At 36.0% G+C, this 20,561-nt stretch overlaps 1 protein-coding gene across 2 annotated transcripts in view; it reads left to right on the forward strand.

Annotated features, from left to right (window-relative positions):
- Window positions 1–20,561, forward strand: part of LOC145774811 (otoferlin-like) — a 100,051-nt gene that overhangs the window by 40,916 nt on the left and 38,574 nt on the right. For both annotated transcript variants that reach the window (XM_082586126.1, XM_082586125.1), the window contains 3 exons: window positions 3,465–3,626; window positions 4,110–4,199; window positions 12,009–12,131. In XM_082586126.1, coding sequence (XP_082442252.1) covers window positions 3,465–3,626; window positions 4,110–4,199; window positions 12,009–12,131 — 375 coding nt within the window. The remainder of the gene's footprint in view (window positions 1–3,464; window positions 3,627–4,109; window positions 4,200–12,008; window positions 12,132–20,561) is intronic.

A 20,561-nucleotide genomic window follows, 5' to 3' on the forward strand; every position in this document is an offset into this window, starting at 1 on the left:
TTAATAAAATGCTTCATTTCCGCTTCCGGGTCACGTGTCAGTCTCCCGCTTACAAAAAGGACATGTGTTCTAAGCTGCTTCAAGGTTATGTAGCCAAAAGTAGACGATTGCACTGTCCGAGAATTTAGCAAAAGAAATGTTGAAATATATTTTCCTGTCATTAACCACGATTTTTGACATCAGTACTTTTCTGAATAAATTAACAGCGTTTTGGTCAAATTTTTTTTAAGACAATTATTCACGCTTTGGCGTCCATAAGTCCTTTTTCGTTTTTGCGATTTTAATTTCATTTTAATTTTTTAAATCAACTTTAGTTTTGTAGACGGCATGCTTCTTTTACGAGTTCATTTGAATGCAAGGTTTTTTAGAAAAAAAACTTTATCATTAAAAAGTTATTTTTAAAGTTTTCTTTCGTAAATTGTTGCGCTTCCCACTAAACTCAGATAACTCAATATCCTGGACAGGAAAAAATGCTTCGTCATCTGATGTAATCAATTGCTATGTCATCCTTTTTACGATTAAGCTAAGTCTAGTTTATATTATCATTCGCTGACCTTTCATTCAGCAGCACTCAAGTGTATTTTACTGCCACACTGTCATTGTGGAATCAGAAAAATATCGAATCCGTAGTAATTGTTTAAAAATAAAGCAATGTTCTCAAAAGTTATGTTTTTGCTGCTTGAAAACTTTTTTACTAATGTCTGCAACCGTTACCATATTTAAATCGTTTCAACGTTTTGGATGACATAAAAAAAGACTAGGTTTGCCTCCACGTTAAGGTGTCCGGCTCAGGATTGTTACTGTAGGAAGACGGAGTTTGAATTCCAAAGAAACTGTTTTTATGACCCTTTTAAAATTCATACTCAATTCTTCACAGCTGTAAATGCACAATTGCCACTTGGTCACAGCAAAACCCCCAAATCGGTCATTTTTAACGTACGCATTTGTTAATTCAATGCAAAAGTAACCGATTTGCTGGCTAGGAGATGTTTCATAAGTCAGTAACAAATTGTGTTCAGAAAATCAGGATAAAACTTTCAAAAATTATTTTTTCCCTTCATAACTTAGTAACACTTGTAAAGCTTCGTTTCTTTTTATTATCGAACGAGTGGTTACAAAACCCCGACTGTATTGCAACTGCTGCGTAGTGAATGTAGCCCACGTTGAAAAACGGTTTCATGGCAGGTGAAGCCAAATGTATGTTGTTTTGTTGCCTGGTGCAATCCTGGTAAACAACTAGCCCATTGCAAGGGCCTGCATTTAATTTTCGAACAAAATGTGAAGTTTTAATTTGTAAAATTGTTCTATCCAATGCACATTGCACAAACTCATGTAAGCTGTCAAGCCACAGTTTAATTAAATCGTTTATCACGATTTAAAGAAGAACGGACATTGAGAATATAATATTTTCGCACATGCGCACGCCAGGCGGAATAAGGAATCTGTAATTAAGTTAAAAATACTGTTTAAAAACTCATATGTCCTCTGTCTAAACGACATTGACATGAATCGTGACATAAGATATGGTCATATATCTGCTCTATTCAGTAAATAATTTTTAATGCATTTTTTGGCGTTAATTTCCAGTTTCCAGTTAATCTGCAATTAAGCGATGCTCAGCGGATTGCCAATGTTTTTTCTTTCATTTTCTATTAGATCTTGGTTTGCTATTCAGTGATGCCGAGATTTTCCCTTTTTCTCTTTTTAGTGCCTTAAAGACGGAGCTGCAAACTGCATCTAGTTTTATTCATCCATTTACAACAAAATGTTAACTTTTTCGGATTCTTCTCAAAAGGCGATAAAAAATCAGTTTGAATCAGTTGATCGTGTTGATTCTGAATTTGAATGTTGACTATCATCATGTTGATGATCAAATACAATCAATTAAAGATGTTTAAAACCAACTTCGAAAACTCTCTTCTCAGTTTTTGAAATATTGAGTTCAAATTTAATCAACTTTTGTTCCAAAAAAAAGAATTTTATTTTTCAAGTTTGACCAAGCAAACCGAACATTTTACCAGCTAGCGAAATCTGTCCTTTTTATGTTCATTTAAAGACCGTAAACGCTAAGTTTATAAAAAAATTCAATTTCTATTTGCGTCGCCTTCGTACTAATACTGTATTTTTATAGATAAGCAATAAGCATGTATCGCAAGTATGTGTTGCTCTCAGTGCTTTGCAAAGCAGAAGGTGAACAGCAAAGATCTTTCGTGTTCTGATAGGTTTCCACCCATGACAACAAGCAAAACCTTTTTTCTCAGAGCTTCCACCTGCGTTTTCCGTAAAATCGTGATAATTATTTTCCAATTAATGCTGTTTGCAAACTCAAGCCAGTTTTTAAATAGTTTGTTTTGTATTTTTGCCAAACACAAAAGCTATTTGCTTGTCAAAATCACACTTAATTTTTGATGGATTGGTAATTAAATGTTTTTAAGCTTGGCTTTCTTGTCGCATCGAAGTTGATTTACACCGCACTAGGTTTTATGGGCCAAATTTTTCAAAAATTAAAGATATCCCTCAAATAGTACGTCGCGAATTTATTTCTTCAGCTTATGGATCACTTTCGCTATGACAGAATAACATCACAATTCGCAATTCAAGCTTTTTGAAACCACATGAACTGAACCTGAACTGCTTGAACCGCGCAGCTTGTGCAAATACATCAACAGCATTTTGCAACCAAAAAAATTGCAGATCGCCCATTCGAAAATATATGTTTACGAGAATGTTGGCTTTCTGAACATTACATCACTCATGCCGTTGTATGCAAGTTTAGACACAGACTGAAGAAGAAACCTTCTCTCGTCTGCTGTCGCATTTCTTCATAATCCTGTTGTAGCCTACCATTGTGCCTGTGTGACTGAATCTTCATCAAAACATGGATACAAACTAAGTTTTACGTATATATAGTGGTTTCGTTGATAGATCCCCGCATGATTACGTCACCGTTCTTGATTAAAACATCTAAAAATCCCCGTTTATACGTTCGTCAAAACTAACCGCGTTTAAACACGTGCTCAAATGTAATCTCTTGACCGAGTAACCTTCACTAATGGTAGCTGTAAGCGGAATGCATCACTTTCATCAAACTGCAATTTTGCAGATGTAGCAAAAACAAAAATGCTTTTGAAACAATTTGTGTCTAAATGTAAAAACCAAGTCATGCGGGTGCCCGATGCTTTCTTATTGTTGCTCGATTTTCAAAAAAATTATGCTCAATCCTTGGGAAAGACTAAAAGGAGGAAAATAAAAGAATGCCGTTTTTTTTTAATTTATTACTTCGGCATGCTGATTCATAATTTGCCGAGCTAGTGACGTTGAAATCAAAATACAGTACGGTATGTCCAACACGTAGATCTGTGCTTTCTCCAGCTAGTCCTGGTTGGAATGATCTAATGTAGAATAAACATGAATAATTCTACTTTAAAAAAACCTAAATAATTTTAAATTTACTTTTTGTTTAGGGAAAAGACGAGTACATTGGACGCACCATTGCAAAGCCATTGGTCAAAATGAGCTGTGAAAAATATGAACCCCCGAGATTTCCTTCCAGACTTGACTGGTATCAGATCTACAGAGGGACAACCAAAGCCGGCGAGATATTGGCGTCGTTCGAGCTTTTGCAGGTTAGAGTGAGTAAGAGGGAGTTGAGCTTTCTTTGCTTTTCCAAATACTAAAAAAAAATTACGTATAAAAAGTTATACTAGAAAAAGTTGGGAAATACCGAATAACACTGTGGCGTACATCAAGGCTCTGTTATTATACCAGCACTGCACTTATCTGCGCTACTTCAATGAATTAATAACGACTTCAAAAATGTTGCATGAAGCGATGAGAAGTTTCGGGTCTGCAAGACTGCAGCAACGTTAGTTTTTGTGCAAGTCCAGTCTTAGTCCTGAATATGCAAACATTACGTTTACGAAAACAACTGAAAAATACGCCCTCGACTTAGACAGTGATATAAAAGATGGTGGGTGTTTTGAAAACGATGGTAAAAAGGAACAAATGTTAAAAGGCAAAGAGTCTTTTTTTCGATTTTCGGCAAATTTTCCCAGTTGTTTTGCATTTGTTCAAAGATTTTATTGCTAAGCGGCTCGGTTTGTTTGTAGATTCCGTACGACCAGAGGCAGATGGACGATCTTCTCCTTGAGAAATGGAGAGAAGTTAAACGAAGAGCAAAGCACGTAAATGTATTTGAGGTGAGAAATATTTTAATTATTTTCATCTTTCCAGACATAGTTGACATCTGATGCCAGTGCAATAAAGTAGCATTGCAGTTCGATAAAATGTTTTCAAAGGCAAATATTTGCATAGAACTGTGCAAAAGATTTTCAAATATTCTAACCGGTTGGTTTTGTTGAATATTCTTGTTGAGAAAACCAATTATCGAGTTCAAACCGCAACGTGTAATGTAGAACATATAATGGCTTTATAAAAAGACCAAAATATGTTATTTTGCAGTATTTCTTAACATTAAAATATAGTATTCATATGTTAGTTTTCCGTTAGATCAACGTTCAATTACATAGAAGTTACCACTATAAAATTATTGCATCATTTGACATTTACCGCCTGTTTTATGCCGGTTGGTTGGCACAGCGTACAAGGCGCTCGCTTTCCAATCTTATAATCGTGATTCGACTCCCGGCTTAAGCTGGTTGTTGAAAACACTGCTTAACTCTATCCAGAGAGTAATGAATTGGGTGGGCATAATTGCTGAAGGAAAGGCGGCCGAGAGAAAGGAACTGGCCACCCAACTCTCCTCAGTGCCGAAGGCCTTAAGAATGATGAGAACCCTCTATCCCGATGGTTAGATTGAAGAATTGGACTCATCATTACCTTTTTTTCTCATGCCAGAAATGGCGACTCAAACATTGTCCACATTTTGTCGCCAATATACCGAGTCATGTTTATTATAAACTCTCTAAAGGTTCAGTTGCAACTAGATCACAAAACATGTAGATTTTATTGCAGCAGGGAAGTCGGCACCATTCGAGCTTAGCCTACTTCATCACTAAACGCACCACGATCCACACACGTCTAAAGAAGCAGATGGATTAAAAGCATCATGCTAATTAAAGCAACGCAATGAGAACAATCCTCACACAGCAATGTAACATTTGACAATGTCATACGAACTCTACTCGGAGCAATACGATTGATATATTAAGAGAAAGCAACGGTAATCCTCGACAGTTTAATTTCACTGCAAAGGTCACATACCTCTTCTGGTTCAACACGATTAATATTTTCGAGAACAACTGAACGTGCTTCAAGTTTGACAGCACAACACAACATGGTTATTTCCTTTGCTTCAAACCGTATCTGCGGTCTGGTTTGGTATTAATAATTATTTCTTCCACCAACAGTTCAAGTATTGTTTTTGAGTATGAGCTTATCGACAAACCGTCTGCTTTTTCCGTTGACGAAAAAAAGCGTTTTTGCTAATTTCAATAAAATATCTTCAAAACAGCGATTTTGCTCGCGGTTTTGTTCGGTAACGAAGCGGAATTTTGTTTTGATATTTCATTTTTTTTGCATCGGATATTGTTCGCCAAACTTACAGTTTTGCGTAGTAACTTTTTGCTACCCTTTAATTTTAATTTTGTGGCTCTGATTGCAGATACGTACTGTATGTTTCTTGATAGGATAACACACTCATCCAAAATTAATACCCATCTAAGAAATCGAACCACCATTAGAATTTTTATCTTTCCAACTATTCGCATGACACCAACAAATATTGTAGTCTAACATGTCTTTGGTTGTGACAGGCTTGCGTATGAGTTGGTGGCACACTTATTATTTCACTCAGGCATTGCAGCCAATGAACTGTGCTCATAACAAGCACTGTAAGATGAACACCTCCATCTTGAAGTAGATAGATTAGGCAGTGATGGATAATGGGTGGTGCAGCTTGGTGGTCTGGGCCGCATACACGGACTTCAACCGAGCATCCTTCTGTGTTTTTGTCACCTGCTTCGTCACACTTTGCCGACTGTTGTTCTGAAACTTTTCAAACATCACGTTTTTTTTTTATCTTTCATTGATTGGGTGATGTTATAACAGCTTATGTTGCCTTCGAGAGGCAATTAAAAACGAGAAAATGTAAATGAGGACTTGAGCTTTACACAGCTTCAGGTGCAGCTCTGATCTCAGGTTACGCTATTGTGCTTGGGGAGACTATCAACTGCTTTGGTTTCTGTTGCCTCTATTGGTTCGTAAAATCGAACGATGGATTAATAACCAGCACAAAAAATTAGTTTTGGATTTTTGAAGAAACCAACAAATGATGAAATCAGTACGTACTCTCTCCATCAAACTCATTTCATTGGTAAAAACGTTTTCGCTTTTGCTGTTTCTAGCAAGTGGAATCTTCGTTTTTGACATCTGAATCCTAAAATAATAGTTGTTTCTGTGAAAGAATTTTGCTTATTTTGTTTATTGTTGTTCCCATTAATCTTTCGCAATTAATGGTAATATATTTTGAAGGACGACGTGTTGATTAATAACAAGTTTAAAAATTTGGTTTGTAGACTATGATCGAAATAACCAGGATTTTGTTTTTCATTAATGCAATTGGTGTTTACTCAGCAGTTAATGAAACATGTCTCCAAGCACGAACAGTGTGAGTTCGTGCCACCAGGAGACGGGAATGCAAGTTTCATAAAAAAGATTATTCTGCCTGTCTAAGCCGCTGCTGCAATGCTGTTGTTGAATTTATGGTTTAACGTGATACAGAAGTCTCTTGTATCAGATTGGATTAAAATATTTATTACCACAACTGTCGCAATCACTGTCCTTCTGTCGCTTGCGTCAGACTAACTGTGGTTCCATGAGTGAAGAATATTTTCTGTTCTGAGAGCTAAAAGTAGCAACATCCAAATGAACTTCCGTGATATTAAATGTCATTTATTGCTGTTCAAATCTACATTTATGGTTTCACTTCCTGTTGTTTTGTCTTCATTATCAAATGCTGTCACGCAGAGTTTATCCGAGCTTGCTTTCAACAATTAGAATCAGGTATTATGTCGAGAGCAGCACGACTATTTCAATGCATTTTACTGATTTAAGTTCGACAAAACTCTCAACTGTTTCAATTAAACAGTTTTCTTTTACACAATGCAGATTTTTCGAAATTTTGGAGCTGTAACGAAAGTGATACTGCGGTAGCTTCACCCAGTTCTCAATCAGATTGCTATGTGACATATTCCGTTTAGTCTCTTGTAGAGAGGAATTGCAAGGGTGGCATGAGCGTTAGTTTGTTTCTCCTCGCCACAGCACCAGGTTTCTCAGGGAGCCAAACTTTACTTGCATCTGCTGTAGTGGAAGTGGCCGTTCTTGTTCGTGATCGGTTGAGCTTGACCAAAGCAAGACGGGTCAGGTTCAGTCCTAAACAATTGAAGCTTTCCCAATTTGTGAATGAAAGTCGGTGGCAGATTCTACCTTCTGCCATTCCGAAATCGAAAACGACAGAAAACTGTGACAACTAACTGTATGCGATGCGTTGTTTGTAAGTTGTCAGAAAGAATAAGCGACAATTTTCCCCTCCAATATAGCCTACGTTTGAACAGTTTTATGAAATCTTCCACGATACTCTATAAAACTTCTCGTTGTACGGCGATTTCTTTTGCTGACACGTTGGCCGGCCAGTTTGTCCCCAAATAAATTCCCTTTTCCAATCACGATCACGAATTTCTTTGCTCTTTCAAGGCTGGCTTCGCATCAGTCAACCCCTTAAACTTTGCAGTTAAAATCCTCTGTCTTTCCGATGTGCGCTTAAATATCAGAGCTTGAAATTTAGAAACCAGTCGAGAATTGTATATACTTTGCAATCTTCTCCGTCGTATGAGACGAAAAGCTACTTTGCAATATATAGCACTAGCAGCAGCATTTATTATTATGTACATTCTCGTCACTGGAGTGTGGATTTTTTTTTTGATAAATTCACTTTGATCTCAATTAGTTTTGATTTAACTATCCTGAAAAGTAAAAAGTTGTTTGACACAAAGCCTTTGCATTGCAATTTAAAAACTGAAACATCGCTTTGGTGGGAGCGCCTCTCTCGCTCTGCAATGCATTGCACCTTTTGTTATAAGGCCATGGATAGAAACTAGAAATGACATGATTGAAAACGCTCAAATACCTGCAAGTACGGCCTGCTTCGTCACACTTTGTCGACTGTTGTTCTGAAACTTTTCAAACATCACGTTTTTTTTTTTTATCTTTCATTGATTGGGTGATGTTATAACAGCTTATGTTGCCTTCGAAAGGCAATTAAAAACGAGAAAATGTAAATAAAAAAAAATCAGACTGTTAAAAATTGCTTTATTGATTAAATCCATTGTTAGTTGTGGATTTATTTGGCTTTTGTTTGTCATTCGAAAGAATTAGTAAGTTCTAGGTTGCTCCACCACATCAAAGTTGTATTTATTTTATTCATAAAAAGTAAACAAATGCTCCATCTTTTTCATAAGAAGTGTTATTGAAGTAAAACCTGTAAAAGGGTCCGTTAGTTCCGAGAGCAACAAAATTCAGAGCTTGCAACGAAGCGTTTTTATTTTTGTTAACATATTAATTTGTACTGTCGGAATGAAAACAATTCTTAATATTTGTTTTTCTCAAACAGTTACGTTTTTTCGTCGTTATGCATATTAAATTTTGTTAAATAAATTCAAGACTTCGTTTTATTTATTTTTTGTTTTATAGTTTGGATTTAAGCCTTATAACGTGACGTATGTGATTATGAAAAATGATATTGCCTGGCGTATACAATAACAATATGGTGCTTTGTCAAAATAAATCAACTCATACGAGACACAAAAGTATTATTTTAATTCAAATTAAAAAGTAACCGTATTAGGCTTCGTAATGGTATTAGGCTTCGTAATTAGAAGCCACCATATTGCAACACCGCCTTCGCTGGACAGGGCATGTCATACGAATGGACCCAATGAGGCTTCCACGAATAATGCTTTATGGTGAACTAGAGACAGGAAAGAGACACCCCGGAAGACCAAAAATGAGATACAAAGATCAGCTGAAAGTCTCCCTCAACCATGCAAACATTGATCTGGATTCATGGGAACTACTTGCTAGTGACAGATCACTTTGGAGAATCAGGGAAGGCACGGAAATTTTTGAAAAAAAAAAACATGATACAAAAAGCCCAAGAAAAACGAAACACTAGAAAAGAAAAGCGAAAAACTACCACGTCCTCCACCTTCCATACAATGTGACTTTTGCCCACGTCTTTTCCATCATAAACTGGGCCTCCAAAGCCAAATACGACATCACCATCCAAAACCAAATTCAATTTGAAGACGAAACCAATGCTCGGACATGAGCTGGAGCCGACGACGAATGGTGAAGTCAATTACATCTTGAATTGTCAGTATCCGTGTTTGAGTAATATTCAAAGCTCCGTGTGGTCTTGCTGTTGGACTAGATTGTGCTTTTTTCCATCAAGGTCTTCATACTGTATTGCGCCTGCTTAATTTCGTAGTAAACCATGTAAAAGCAAGCCATTATCCTTGGAATAATCGCTTGCTTTTACATGTTGTACTTACACGGAAAACTAGATTTAACCTTGAGTTAAATCTTCCATAACCCTGACCAGAAAAAAAACATTTTGAATCGTGGTAATAACGCTGAGAACAACGCATATCTGCGATAAATATAGCTCTGTATTAAAACACATTCCAGAATATGTATTTCTCTAAGGATGTTATATAGCCTATTCGTTGTTAATTTTACAGAAAGAATTTCAAAAGAAATACCACGCACAGTTTTTATCTTGCTGTATTTTTTAATTTAGCTGAATGTTTGAAGTTTGGACTAAATGTGGTTGTGCGGTCTGGATTGGCATTTGTTGATCAGGTATTAAAATTAAACATTCGGTAGAAGATACTGTTCAAATATTCCATGATTACGAGTAATCTTTCCAGCTACCTTTCCAGCTAATCCGTGTCAAGCGCCGCTCGAAACCTCAATCGAAAAACTTTAGAAGTATAACTCCTTTTCGTAAATTCTAAATTGGCATGTTATTTAAAATCATATGAAGTCTGTTCTTCTTTTTGTGTCATTATCATGACACGAGTAATCACTTTTTTGCTGCTCCAGATGTAGGAGTATTTGCTCATATTTCTGAAATTCGTAGTGGTCCAAGTTTCTAAATTGCTGGGGTGTATCAGCTTTCAAAGCGAAAACCTGTAGGTACCAACGAATATAGGTTACTTGGAACTAAATCACCTACTGCAATCTGTGGCATCAGATTTCAGATAGTATTTACTGTAAATTGGGAAAACACGCATGCCAAAAAAAAAACAATCCAATAAAAGACAATTCAATGGCTTTTCTTTACCTGCTGCTGGGTCTTGATCGGGGCTGTGGAATCGGGTGAAAAATATACAACTCCGACTTCTCAGTTTATAACTGGCCGACACCGAATCCGGCTTTAGTATTGCCAGATTTTTGAGGGTTAACCGATATTTTTTAATTTTGTATATTTTCATTTTTTTAAATTTCTGTTTCACTTAAGTTGAAACGACGCCAAAAAACAATATTTTGAAAAAATTATATACAAAAAATTTATTGTTTTATATCAAGCCGTAGTCGGACTCGCCCATTTTTAACGACTTCGGCTCCGGACACGTAAAAATCTTCCCGACACCACAGCTCTGGAGTTGATCAAAGTCTAAATATCGACGTTGACGGTCTTCCTTGACAACCTCGATGAAGCCGATTGACTGAGGGTATATTCATCAGCGAAATAAGAAAATTCATCTCGTGGCATTTTATAACAAGATTTTAGCTGAGAGGTTACATTGGCAAGCCATCGCAAACGAGAATAAGCAATACCATGACATTTATCATGATGCAAAAGAAAGTAAAAAAGTAAACGTTGTCAGCAATGCATTTAGCCCTTGTTCAACTTTTCAAGCCCATGTAGTTATGCAGTTATCTGTGTTCAAGCCTCTTGTTTTTTATTTTCATCAGAATAATTTTAAATGCCATGCATTTGAGTTTTTACGAAATTGGGTGCTGGAGTTCGGTCTGTCTCAAATGACTCTTATTATAAATATTATTTCAATTCAATAAAACAATCATGCCTTCTTCATAAGCTCGTCTCAAAACCCACCATTTTATAGAATGCTCTACACGCGGAATCATTTAAGAAAAAGTTTCACGCTATACCAGTAGCACTTGTAAAAGTGTGTTAGTGCTCAGCCTGTAACTCTAATCCGCTGTCTCATAAACTTGCAACATCGTACTTCTGTGGGTTACAATACATTGTCACCCGATAACACAACGGCGTTTGTTGTGCATTTCAAGACAATCAAATGTGCAATACCTAACAGCAATGACTTAAGTTTTGAATTGAAATCGAACACTTACCTTTATACCTAATGCTTGTGAGAAATCAATAATTTTTTACCGTTAAATAAGCTGGTTTTTTTTTTAGCATTTTGCAAATGTTTATAGATATAGACGCAGCTTGTTTTGAATAGAAACGTTATATGGATCGTGCTAACCGTGTGTTAATATGTTATATTTCAACCACCTCCGCACATAGCTTTATAGTAATAGTCACCTGTTAAAATCATCAAAGTGTTGGGCAATAAATCGTTTGCTTGTGTAAGCACGGTAAGGTATATTTAAAAATGGAATAGCTGTAAAAACTTGGCAACTGTTTCATTGGTATATTTTTTGTCCCAAATCTCAAAATATTAAATACAGTGTTTCACACTTCTTTGAAATGTAAGGAAGCCACACATTCAAGACCTGTCCAATTTCTTTGCTAACTTTATGCGTTTTCGTCAAAAAGATAGTTTTGTCTTCAACGAAGTTTCACGATTTGTGTAAAGGCTTTAAAAAGGCGGTTTTTTTTGTACGTTTTAATTAGTGCCGTTGTCGCTGGAACCTGACGAAGTAACGCCACTACCCGTATATGCAATGTCACTGTAAAGTACTCAAATTATCATATTTTGTCATTTTGTTGATTTCAGGCAAAGATTGGAATCGACCGTGAAGAATCAGCAAAAGTCACCGAGTCCGTACAGACGAAGCAAGGCCACAAGTTTACTGTGCCGAAAGGGATACGCCCTCTTCTGGCCAAACACAGAATAGAGGTACGTCATCGACATGGTAAATTTACTCTTTTTTTTCAGTTTAATGACTGCAAAAAAGTAGATTATCATCGACATCGCTCGACGACTTCTCTAATTTCGGCTCATGTGTTTGGCCAAGCGTCATTTTATAAAATTTTGTCAGCAAGGTCGTTTAGTGTGTTATAGTAATGCAAAACGTGAAAGGTAAAGCAAAAAATACACGGACCAATAAGTTACTTGATTGACAAGATAAAGCTGTAAACTTTTGGTGAAGAGCTTACTTTGTCGTACCACAATCATACACTGGAACAAGTGACACTAAGTTTCAACATCAAGATAAAGTTTAACAAGTAAATATAACTACTTTTACGGCAAGCGCTATATTGCTGTTTGCAAAGTAACGATATTTTTCAGTGGTGAAGTAAAGATCGTATGTGTGAAGATAAGCGATCTTTTATTTTTGATTCAAGACATGATAAGTCTTCCAAAGACACTTTTATTTGATTTCATAGCACACAAAAGATCTACTTTGTGCGTAGGATGTAAACTTAGGCAAAGTTAGTATTTGTGCTATCTGCAGGTAGCCCATATATAGCTTACATAGAATGAACAAATATTACATTTTAATCACTTCCGTAAAATCTTTCTGAACTTTCGTCAGCTTAAAACATGCTGCTTGAACAATGTTTTAATATAAAGCACATGATGTAACAAGTTCAGATTTGCTATTAGGTCATTAGTGTGAGTCTATGTTATGAAGGCGGACAGGTTTTACTCAACAACTTGACTTATGTGGGAACGCAATGATTAATTCTGTGGGCGTAGTTTTGCCACCCAGTAGTTTGGGTGCGGCTGGCCGTAAAATTTTAAATTTTCTACGTTGTATAGCTATTTTGGTACCGTTTTAATTTGACTACATTATTTTATGATCTTTGCAAGCAATTCGTTTGTGTCATGAAACCGTTGACATTAATGCATTTAATAATATCAGTGGAACTGAACTTTTGTGATCAACTGTTTATCACAAATTTTTGTGAAAGTTAATAGTTATACGCCGTAGCAAGTCTTCCGCTGCAGCTGCACGTACGCTGTGCTGTATTACAGTGCGAGTTAGCAGTGAAGTTCTAAATTCGAAATCACCGCTTCCACTAACAAGTGACCATGGGAACCCGCTTTGCGTATTTGATCATAAGTCTGCGGAATGTGAGCTACACAAGTGGCCTTAGTTATTGCCTTTTTAGGTTAATTTTCTAAATTAATGTTAAAAAATAGCATGATATCACGCGCTGTTAGATTTGCTCAAAATAGTCTGACTCCATAATTTATCGATTAGTTGATTTTTATTGCTGAAAGGTGTAGTAGACGTTTTTGTACCCACTCATTAAGACGATGTTGCTGGGTCTTTTTGCTTGATAAGCTAAAGTTGTTTTCAAAAAAGGAAAAAATCAGTATGGCATATCGACTCAAACTTAAATAAGTGCAATTGAAAGACCATAAAATCATAATTAATATGGAATAAAACACTAAATTGTCGAATGGTATTAAAGGACAAGTTTGTTTGCCCCGGGCCATTCTGTACAGTTGTGGGTCTACGAATTAAGCTTTATGGGTTCATTTATAAATATAGTAGAATGTGATACATTTGAGTAATCACTGAGGATAAGTTTTGCTGAAGATAAGTTTAGTTCCTACACTTTTGGATCTTTATTTTTTATCTCTTGTTCTACTATAAAAACGGCCAATACTTTACCAGCAGTCTTAATTGTACTTTACGTCCTTTGGTATTGAATATTAAATGACCGGTCAAAGTAAGTTTTTCCTTTGATATATCTACAACTGCACTGAAAACTGTCAAAAGTTCCATGTACTTTTTCAGTAAATTAAGATATGTGTTTCATTCGTTTTTCTAGGATTTGTTTAAGAACTTGGTGAGTCTGTCAAGTTGTCTTCATTCGCTATACCTGCTTACCTAATCTTTTTTCATGATTTTGAAGTTTAGAAGTCTTTAGTTTTAGGTTCTTCTTTAGTGTTTCTTGCTGTTTTCCCGGTTGAAAGTATCTTCTTACCACCATTGTGTAACTTCGGATTGCCCAGTCTCTGGTGGCTAGATCTTCACTGTTCCTCTACTTCATGAAGGTTATTGAAGCAAGTTAATCTCCATGACTTTTCTCTTGGACGTCCACTACACGACGCAGTTAACTGCGCTGCACACCTTTTCTCCCACACAATGAATCATTTATAATTCGCTTTAAAATAATTGCAACTTAATTTTATAAAAGCATACATTTTGAAGATACTCACCACTGAAAAAGGCCAGACTTTATGATTCAATTTTCTTAAAACTTGTCATTCTAGTTCCATCAAAACCAATCGGGAAAGGTTAACAACTAACAGGTTTTTATCAGTTTGTTTGGTTGAAAAGCTAACAGTTCGTAGGCCCATCATGTTTGAAAATATGTTTTTGTAAAACTTTAACTTAAGAAATTGTACAGTTTTTCCACTGAAACTAGCTTTTGTGAAAACTTTTCATCTAATCTCTAAAGAAGCTTGAGCGAACTATTATTAGTCAGCTTGGCTTGCGGTGCTTGTGTGACTAATGTCTTGTTTCGGTGACGATTCTTGATCCCGGTTATGTATTCCAAGTTTTTCGGTAAAGTTTGAAGAACTGTGATGAACAAACGAGGCGGTGAAGTGCGTCATAGAAATACAAGAATAAGAATCATTCTTTCAGCAACTCGTGCACTTTAAAAACTTGAAACTTTGTGAGTTTTTCTCCAAAAGGAGACTTTGCATGGAGTTCAATGAACTTGAATACCCTGGTTGGTTTTGTTACAATCGTATTCCCATCAAACTGCAATTAGGCTAACTTCTTTTTAGTTTTGCCTAACTTGATTTTCTTGCCTTTTTAACATGCTTTCTTCGTTTTTTTATTATTTTTATTTTTTCAGAAATAGATTTTTCAAATTAGTATAGCGTTGTCTCATACCGCAGAAAAATTGAGAAATCTCTCTGCCTTTAGTACTGTGCGTATTTTTGCCTTTAATTACCAACTGGGCAGCTGGATTATATCTGCGGTTCATTTTTCGGGTCTGCTACTATTCGGCGAGTCCGATTTGGTGAGTCCAATTCGGTGAGTTCGTAACCTCTAACCCCTAACCCTAACCCCTAACCCTAAAACGGCAATGATAATTAGGCTACGGTACCCAATAATTAAAAAAAAAAAATTGAAAAAATCACCGAATAGGGATCGGACTCACCGAAACGGACCATTCCGTCATTTTTCATGCCCAGTAGCCTACAGCAAACACCAAGAGAAAAGCTCTCCTACATATTATACAGTGGTTTATGCTGACATTGCACTTCACCATACCAAACTTGCGCTTAAAGTGGATTAAAGCTTATTAGAAAATATTGCACATCAACCATCATGGAAAAATTATTTCGTTATCTCAATGACATGCTACGCGCACGGCTGCGTGCGAGGTTAATCTTGTGTGTGTAGTTGCTTCATTCAAAGAGCAGTTTACACATAAACAAGTTCGGTGCATAAAGATTAAAGATTCCTGCTGTCCCTTGAATAAACCGCATTACCTGGCATCATTACCTGCAGTGAAAAAACGGAATTACTTAGACAAACGGCCAATAGCCTATAACCAACAAAAATTTGTATCAAAATTTAACGCTAAGTAATTAGCACATCAGATGACCCATTTCAAGAATTCAACTTCCATAAAAGCCCAACGTTTTCTACTAATGTAGTGCTGCTACAGATTGCGTTGTTATTTTTTTTTTAATTTTTACGAATTTTCTATTGTTATTGATACTTATCTATAACGTTCTGTATTGTAACCTGAAATATTTGTTGAACTTTCTTTTACTTATTAATTGGATTATGAATAAAACGAACTGAATACCCAGCTCCCAATTGTTTATTTTCGCAGTTATACATTACTTTGTGAGGAACGTTCGGTTACCCCTGACGGCCATAATTTTAGGACAATATGTAGTGTGTAGGCTGTAGGGTTGTCACTTATGCAGATTCTTAATTCAGTGTCGAGCCCAACTTCAACACTTAAATGCAAACTCTTTCGTTACTCATCATGTTCGAAACCAATGTAACTTTTCACATATATTTATCGAAATTTTGTGTTCAATTTTTATCATGCATGCATGTTTTTGGGATAATCTTTTGGCACAGTCCGGATGCTATGCAGCTGGTGTTCGTGATATTATTGACCGCAATATGGCCGCATGTCATGCTGGTGGATCTTTGTGTTGTACCAACAAACAAAGGATGGATCTATTTTCTACCCTGAAACAGAAGACTTTTGTGTCACAACTGAAGCTTGAGTATATGCAGTGTGTGCTTGATGTACCAGAATAAGTGTCATTATGGCTGTCATCTATGTCTGACATGAGCAATGCTGCCTCGATTTGTTCGATAAAGGGGACACACTTGATGTTTGGAATGGTGAACAGCAATCATATTTGGAGTTGGTGATCAACTATAAATTGTTTAAAAAGCAATTTTGAAATGTAAAAATATTTCAATTATTATTAAAGCAAAGGTCCAATGTAAAAAAGAACCTTCCACGCTTACTATAGCGATTAATAGAGCTAATATGAAAACAAAAAAACATTTGAAATCAAACTAATGGAATCACTGCAGAGACATTCGGTTATTGTCAGGACGTTTCTGCAAATAGAAAAGAAAGCAGAAAATCAACGTTTGTACAAGTGGTCAATAGGCTACGATTTGTCAATTCATCAAATTGTAACAAAAAACCACTGTTATACAGGCTGTGGTCCACTGATGCAGGGCTGGTCACCTGGTAGACTGCCAGAGACTTGCTGGAGTTGAAACTCACACTTGTAGTTGCTGTAACTATTCCATGCACTAGACCTAAATCACTAGATGCTTAATGTGAGAGCTGTCTAGGAAGTTCGACGCTCTTTCAGAAGTTGAACCGCAATCGCTTGACTATAGCATAGCCTCGCTTACACAGCCATGTTTTCATCTATTGAGCTGCTGAATAAACACTAAATTTTCACAAATGTTTATAAATTGTGATCAAGTTGCACAGACTGCAAGGCCTATATGTACAGAGTTGGAGGTGGCTATACTTTTAACGATTTTACACTCAAATGTACTCGGAATGGCCCGTTTCGGTGAGTCCGATTCGGTTAGTCCGATTCGGTGAGTCCGATCCCTTAACGGGGGATTTTTTCAATTTTTTTTTTAAATTATCGGGTACCATAGCCTAATTATCATTGCCGTTTTAGGGTTAGGGGTTAGGAGTTAAGGTTAGGGGTTAGAAGTTAGGAACTCACCGAATCGGACTCACCGAATAGTAGCAGACCCAATGTACTATACACTCATCACTGCTTCAAAATATCTTGTTTTCCCCGGCACAACCTCTTCAGTAAACACCGACTTGGCGTTATGTGTCATCACTTTCTTGGAACACAAGACTTTGCAGGCGTTACTCGTGCTCATTCAATCAGTTCTAGTTCAAATCAAACTGGATTGCTTTTTCAAGAATGCATCGTTTTGGTTCATTCTTTAATGTTTTCAATTGTTTCCACAAGCGAATGGATTTATAATCTGTTCCTTTGCGATAAGCGTGTATCTCGTTAAATTTGGACTTATCAATTTATTTGGCTAAGTTGAACCATGAAAATTGACCACTTTCAAACACTAATTCCGATGAGTTTTTTCATTAGTATCAATCTATAGTTCTGTATCGAAGATTTTCAACCTTTTTACTCTGGTTTACCCTTTCCTAACTTTCCAAACCCCCAACAGCTATCATCAGATCAGAATTTAAGTAGTTATCATGTAGTCTGCATTTTCTTAAGCAAAGTTATCTCATTGATGGAACAAATTTAAATTATTATAGTAGTAAAAAGTAAATCATTTCCCCAGTTGAGAACCTGTGTTTCCGCCTCTGCAGAAGCGACTTTAACATAAACTTTCTCAAAGCGTTTCCGCCCTTAATAACTAAACCCACGAGAGTTACTGAAAAATCATCGACCATCATCGATCATATCCTTACCAATGACATCTCTCATTGTTTAACGCCGGGAGTTATTAATTACGATATGACTGACCATTATCCAGTTTTCTGTCTCATCACGAGTTGCAATTCCTCATCTAAGTATTCAACAACCTACTCACGCGACAAACGAAGTTTTGAATTGGAAAGTTATTGCCAAGAAATTTCTGATTGTGTGGAAAAATTCATGCCTTGCCTTACGGCTATATCATCTGTAAGTCTAAACGATAAATTCTCCGAGCTAATTGAAATAATCAAAAATGTAATAGATAATCATGCACCCCTTAGAAAAATCTCGCGTAAAAAGGCTAAATTGTATAGAAAACCCTGGATATCTAAAGGAATTTATGTGTCCATTAAAAATAAGCAAAAGATGTATAAAACTCATTTCTTAAAGGGCAATGACATAAGTAGGTTCCTTTACAAAAAGTACTCTAATAAACTAACAAAAGTAAAATCTTTAGCAAAAAAGCATTACTTCGAACAAAAACTATATACAAATCGTAATGATGCCAGGAAAACATGGCAAACTATTAACTCGCTTTTACCAAATAAAAAATCATCCCAAGCCACTGTTGGTACTATTAATGTAGAAGGAACACAGATCTCCCAACCAAATATCATAGCTGATAATTTCAATAATCATTTCTGTAAAATTGGAAAACACTTGGCCGATAATGTTGAACCCAGTAATGATGATGATTATCTCAGGTACCTAAATAATCGAGTCAAATCTTCCATCTATTTCGAACCAACGGATGAAACTGAAGTAGACAATGAATTACGTCTTCTAGATACTAATAAAGCGTCTGGTTATGATAATATATCGCCATATTTTATCCGACCTGTAACAAGCATTATCGCACCTCCTTTGACAGCTTTGATCAACTATTCATTCTCATATGGCATTTTTCCAGACAAGTTAAAAGTTGCCAAAGTTATACCAGTTTATAAGTCAGGTAACAAACAAGATGTATCTAACTATCGACCTATCTCGTTGTTATCGTGCTTCTCAAAAGTATTCGAAAAGATAATATTTAAACGGATTTCCTGTTTTATTGGTAAAAATTCTGTACTCATTCCTACGCAATATGGATTCCGTACTAATCGCTCTACAACACATGCCGCTCTCGATATCATCAGCACTTCCTATGATCAAATGAAGACCAAAGATTTTACAGGGCTTGCTTTCTTGGATCTAAAAAAGGCTTTCGATACTGTTTGCCATAAACGACTCTTGCGCAAACTTGACCACTATGGCATCCGGGGAGTAGCAAACGACCTTGTCGCATCCTATTTGAATGACCGTCAACAATATGTTGAGATTAACAATTACTCTTCCACTCATCAGCTTATTGAGTACGGCGTTCCACAGGGATCCACACTAGGCCCACTGCTCTTCTTGTTATATATAAATGATTTGTCCAATAGCATATCATCAATACCAAGATTGTTTGCGGATGACACTTGTCTCATTGTCAAAGCTGAAAACTTACGTCTGTTAGAAAACAAGCTCAACTCGGATCTAGTCGAAATTAATAGCTGGATAAATGCCAACAAGTTAACTATCAATGCTTCCAAATCAAACTTATTAGTAATTCCGCCAAAAAAAAACTACAGTAATCTTGATAAAATCAATGTTCTCTACAACGGTGATAAATTAGAAATAGTTGACCACGCTAAATATCTTGGAATAACTATTGACAATCAACTTTCATTTAAACCCCACATTGATGATATAAAATTGAAACTTGCTCGGTCCGTCGGCATCTTGTATAAATTGAAATCTTTCATTCCTCCGAAAACAAGACTTCAATTATATCACTCGCTTGTGCATCCTCATATACAATATGCAATATCAATATGGGGTTCCACTTTTAAGACGCATGTCGACAAACTCCAAACATTCCAAAACAAAGCAATAAAAATAGTCGCGGGAGGTCGATGGTCCGATCACGTGACTCCATATTTTAAACAACTAAATGTTCTTAAAATAAAAGATTTGTTCAAACTCGAAACTTCAAAATTAATGCACAAATATGAAAACAATTCACTACCATGTACTTTTTCTAATTATTTTAAAAAAGCAAAAAATGTACATTCTCGCAATACCAGAAATGCAATTGACAAGGATAATTTTTATGTTCCTCAATATTCATCTTCAATACTTCAACGTAGTTTCAAGTATACAGGAGTGGAAATTTGGAATTCAATCCCATTGGAAATAAGAAAAAAATCACCTAATTCATTTAAAAAAATTTATAAAAGTTTACTACTATCATTTTACCAATGATGATCTTCAGGACTATGTAGAACTTATATTACATGATGTATTTTGTGTTCATTCAAGCAATTATACCGTAAATTTATGTTTTAGATTCTTTTGCCTCGCTTC

The sequence above is a fragment of the Aplidium turbinatum genome, chromosome 7, assembly GCF_918807975.1.
Source record: "Aplidium turbinatum chromosome 7, kaAplTurb1.1, whole genome shotgun sequence".
Lineage (NCBI taxonomy): Eukaryota > Metazoa > Chordata > Ascidiacea > Aplousobranchia > Polyclinidae > Aplidium > Aplidium turbinatum.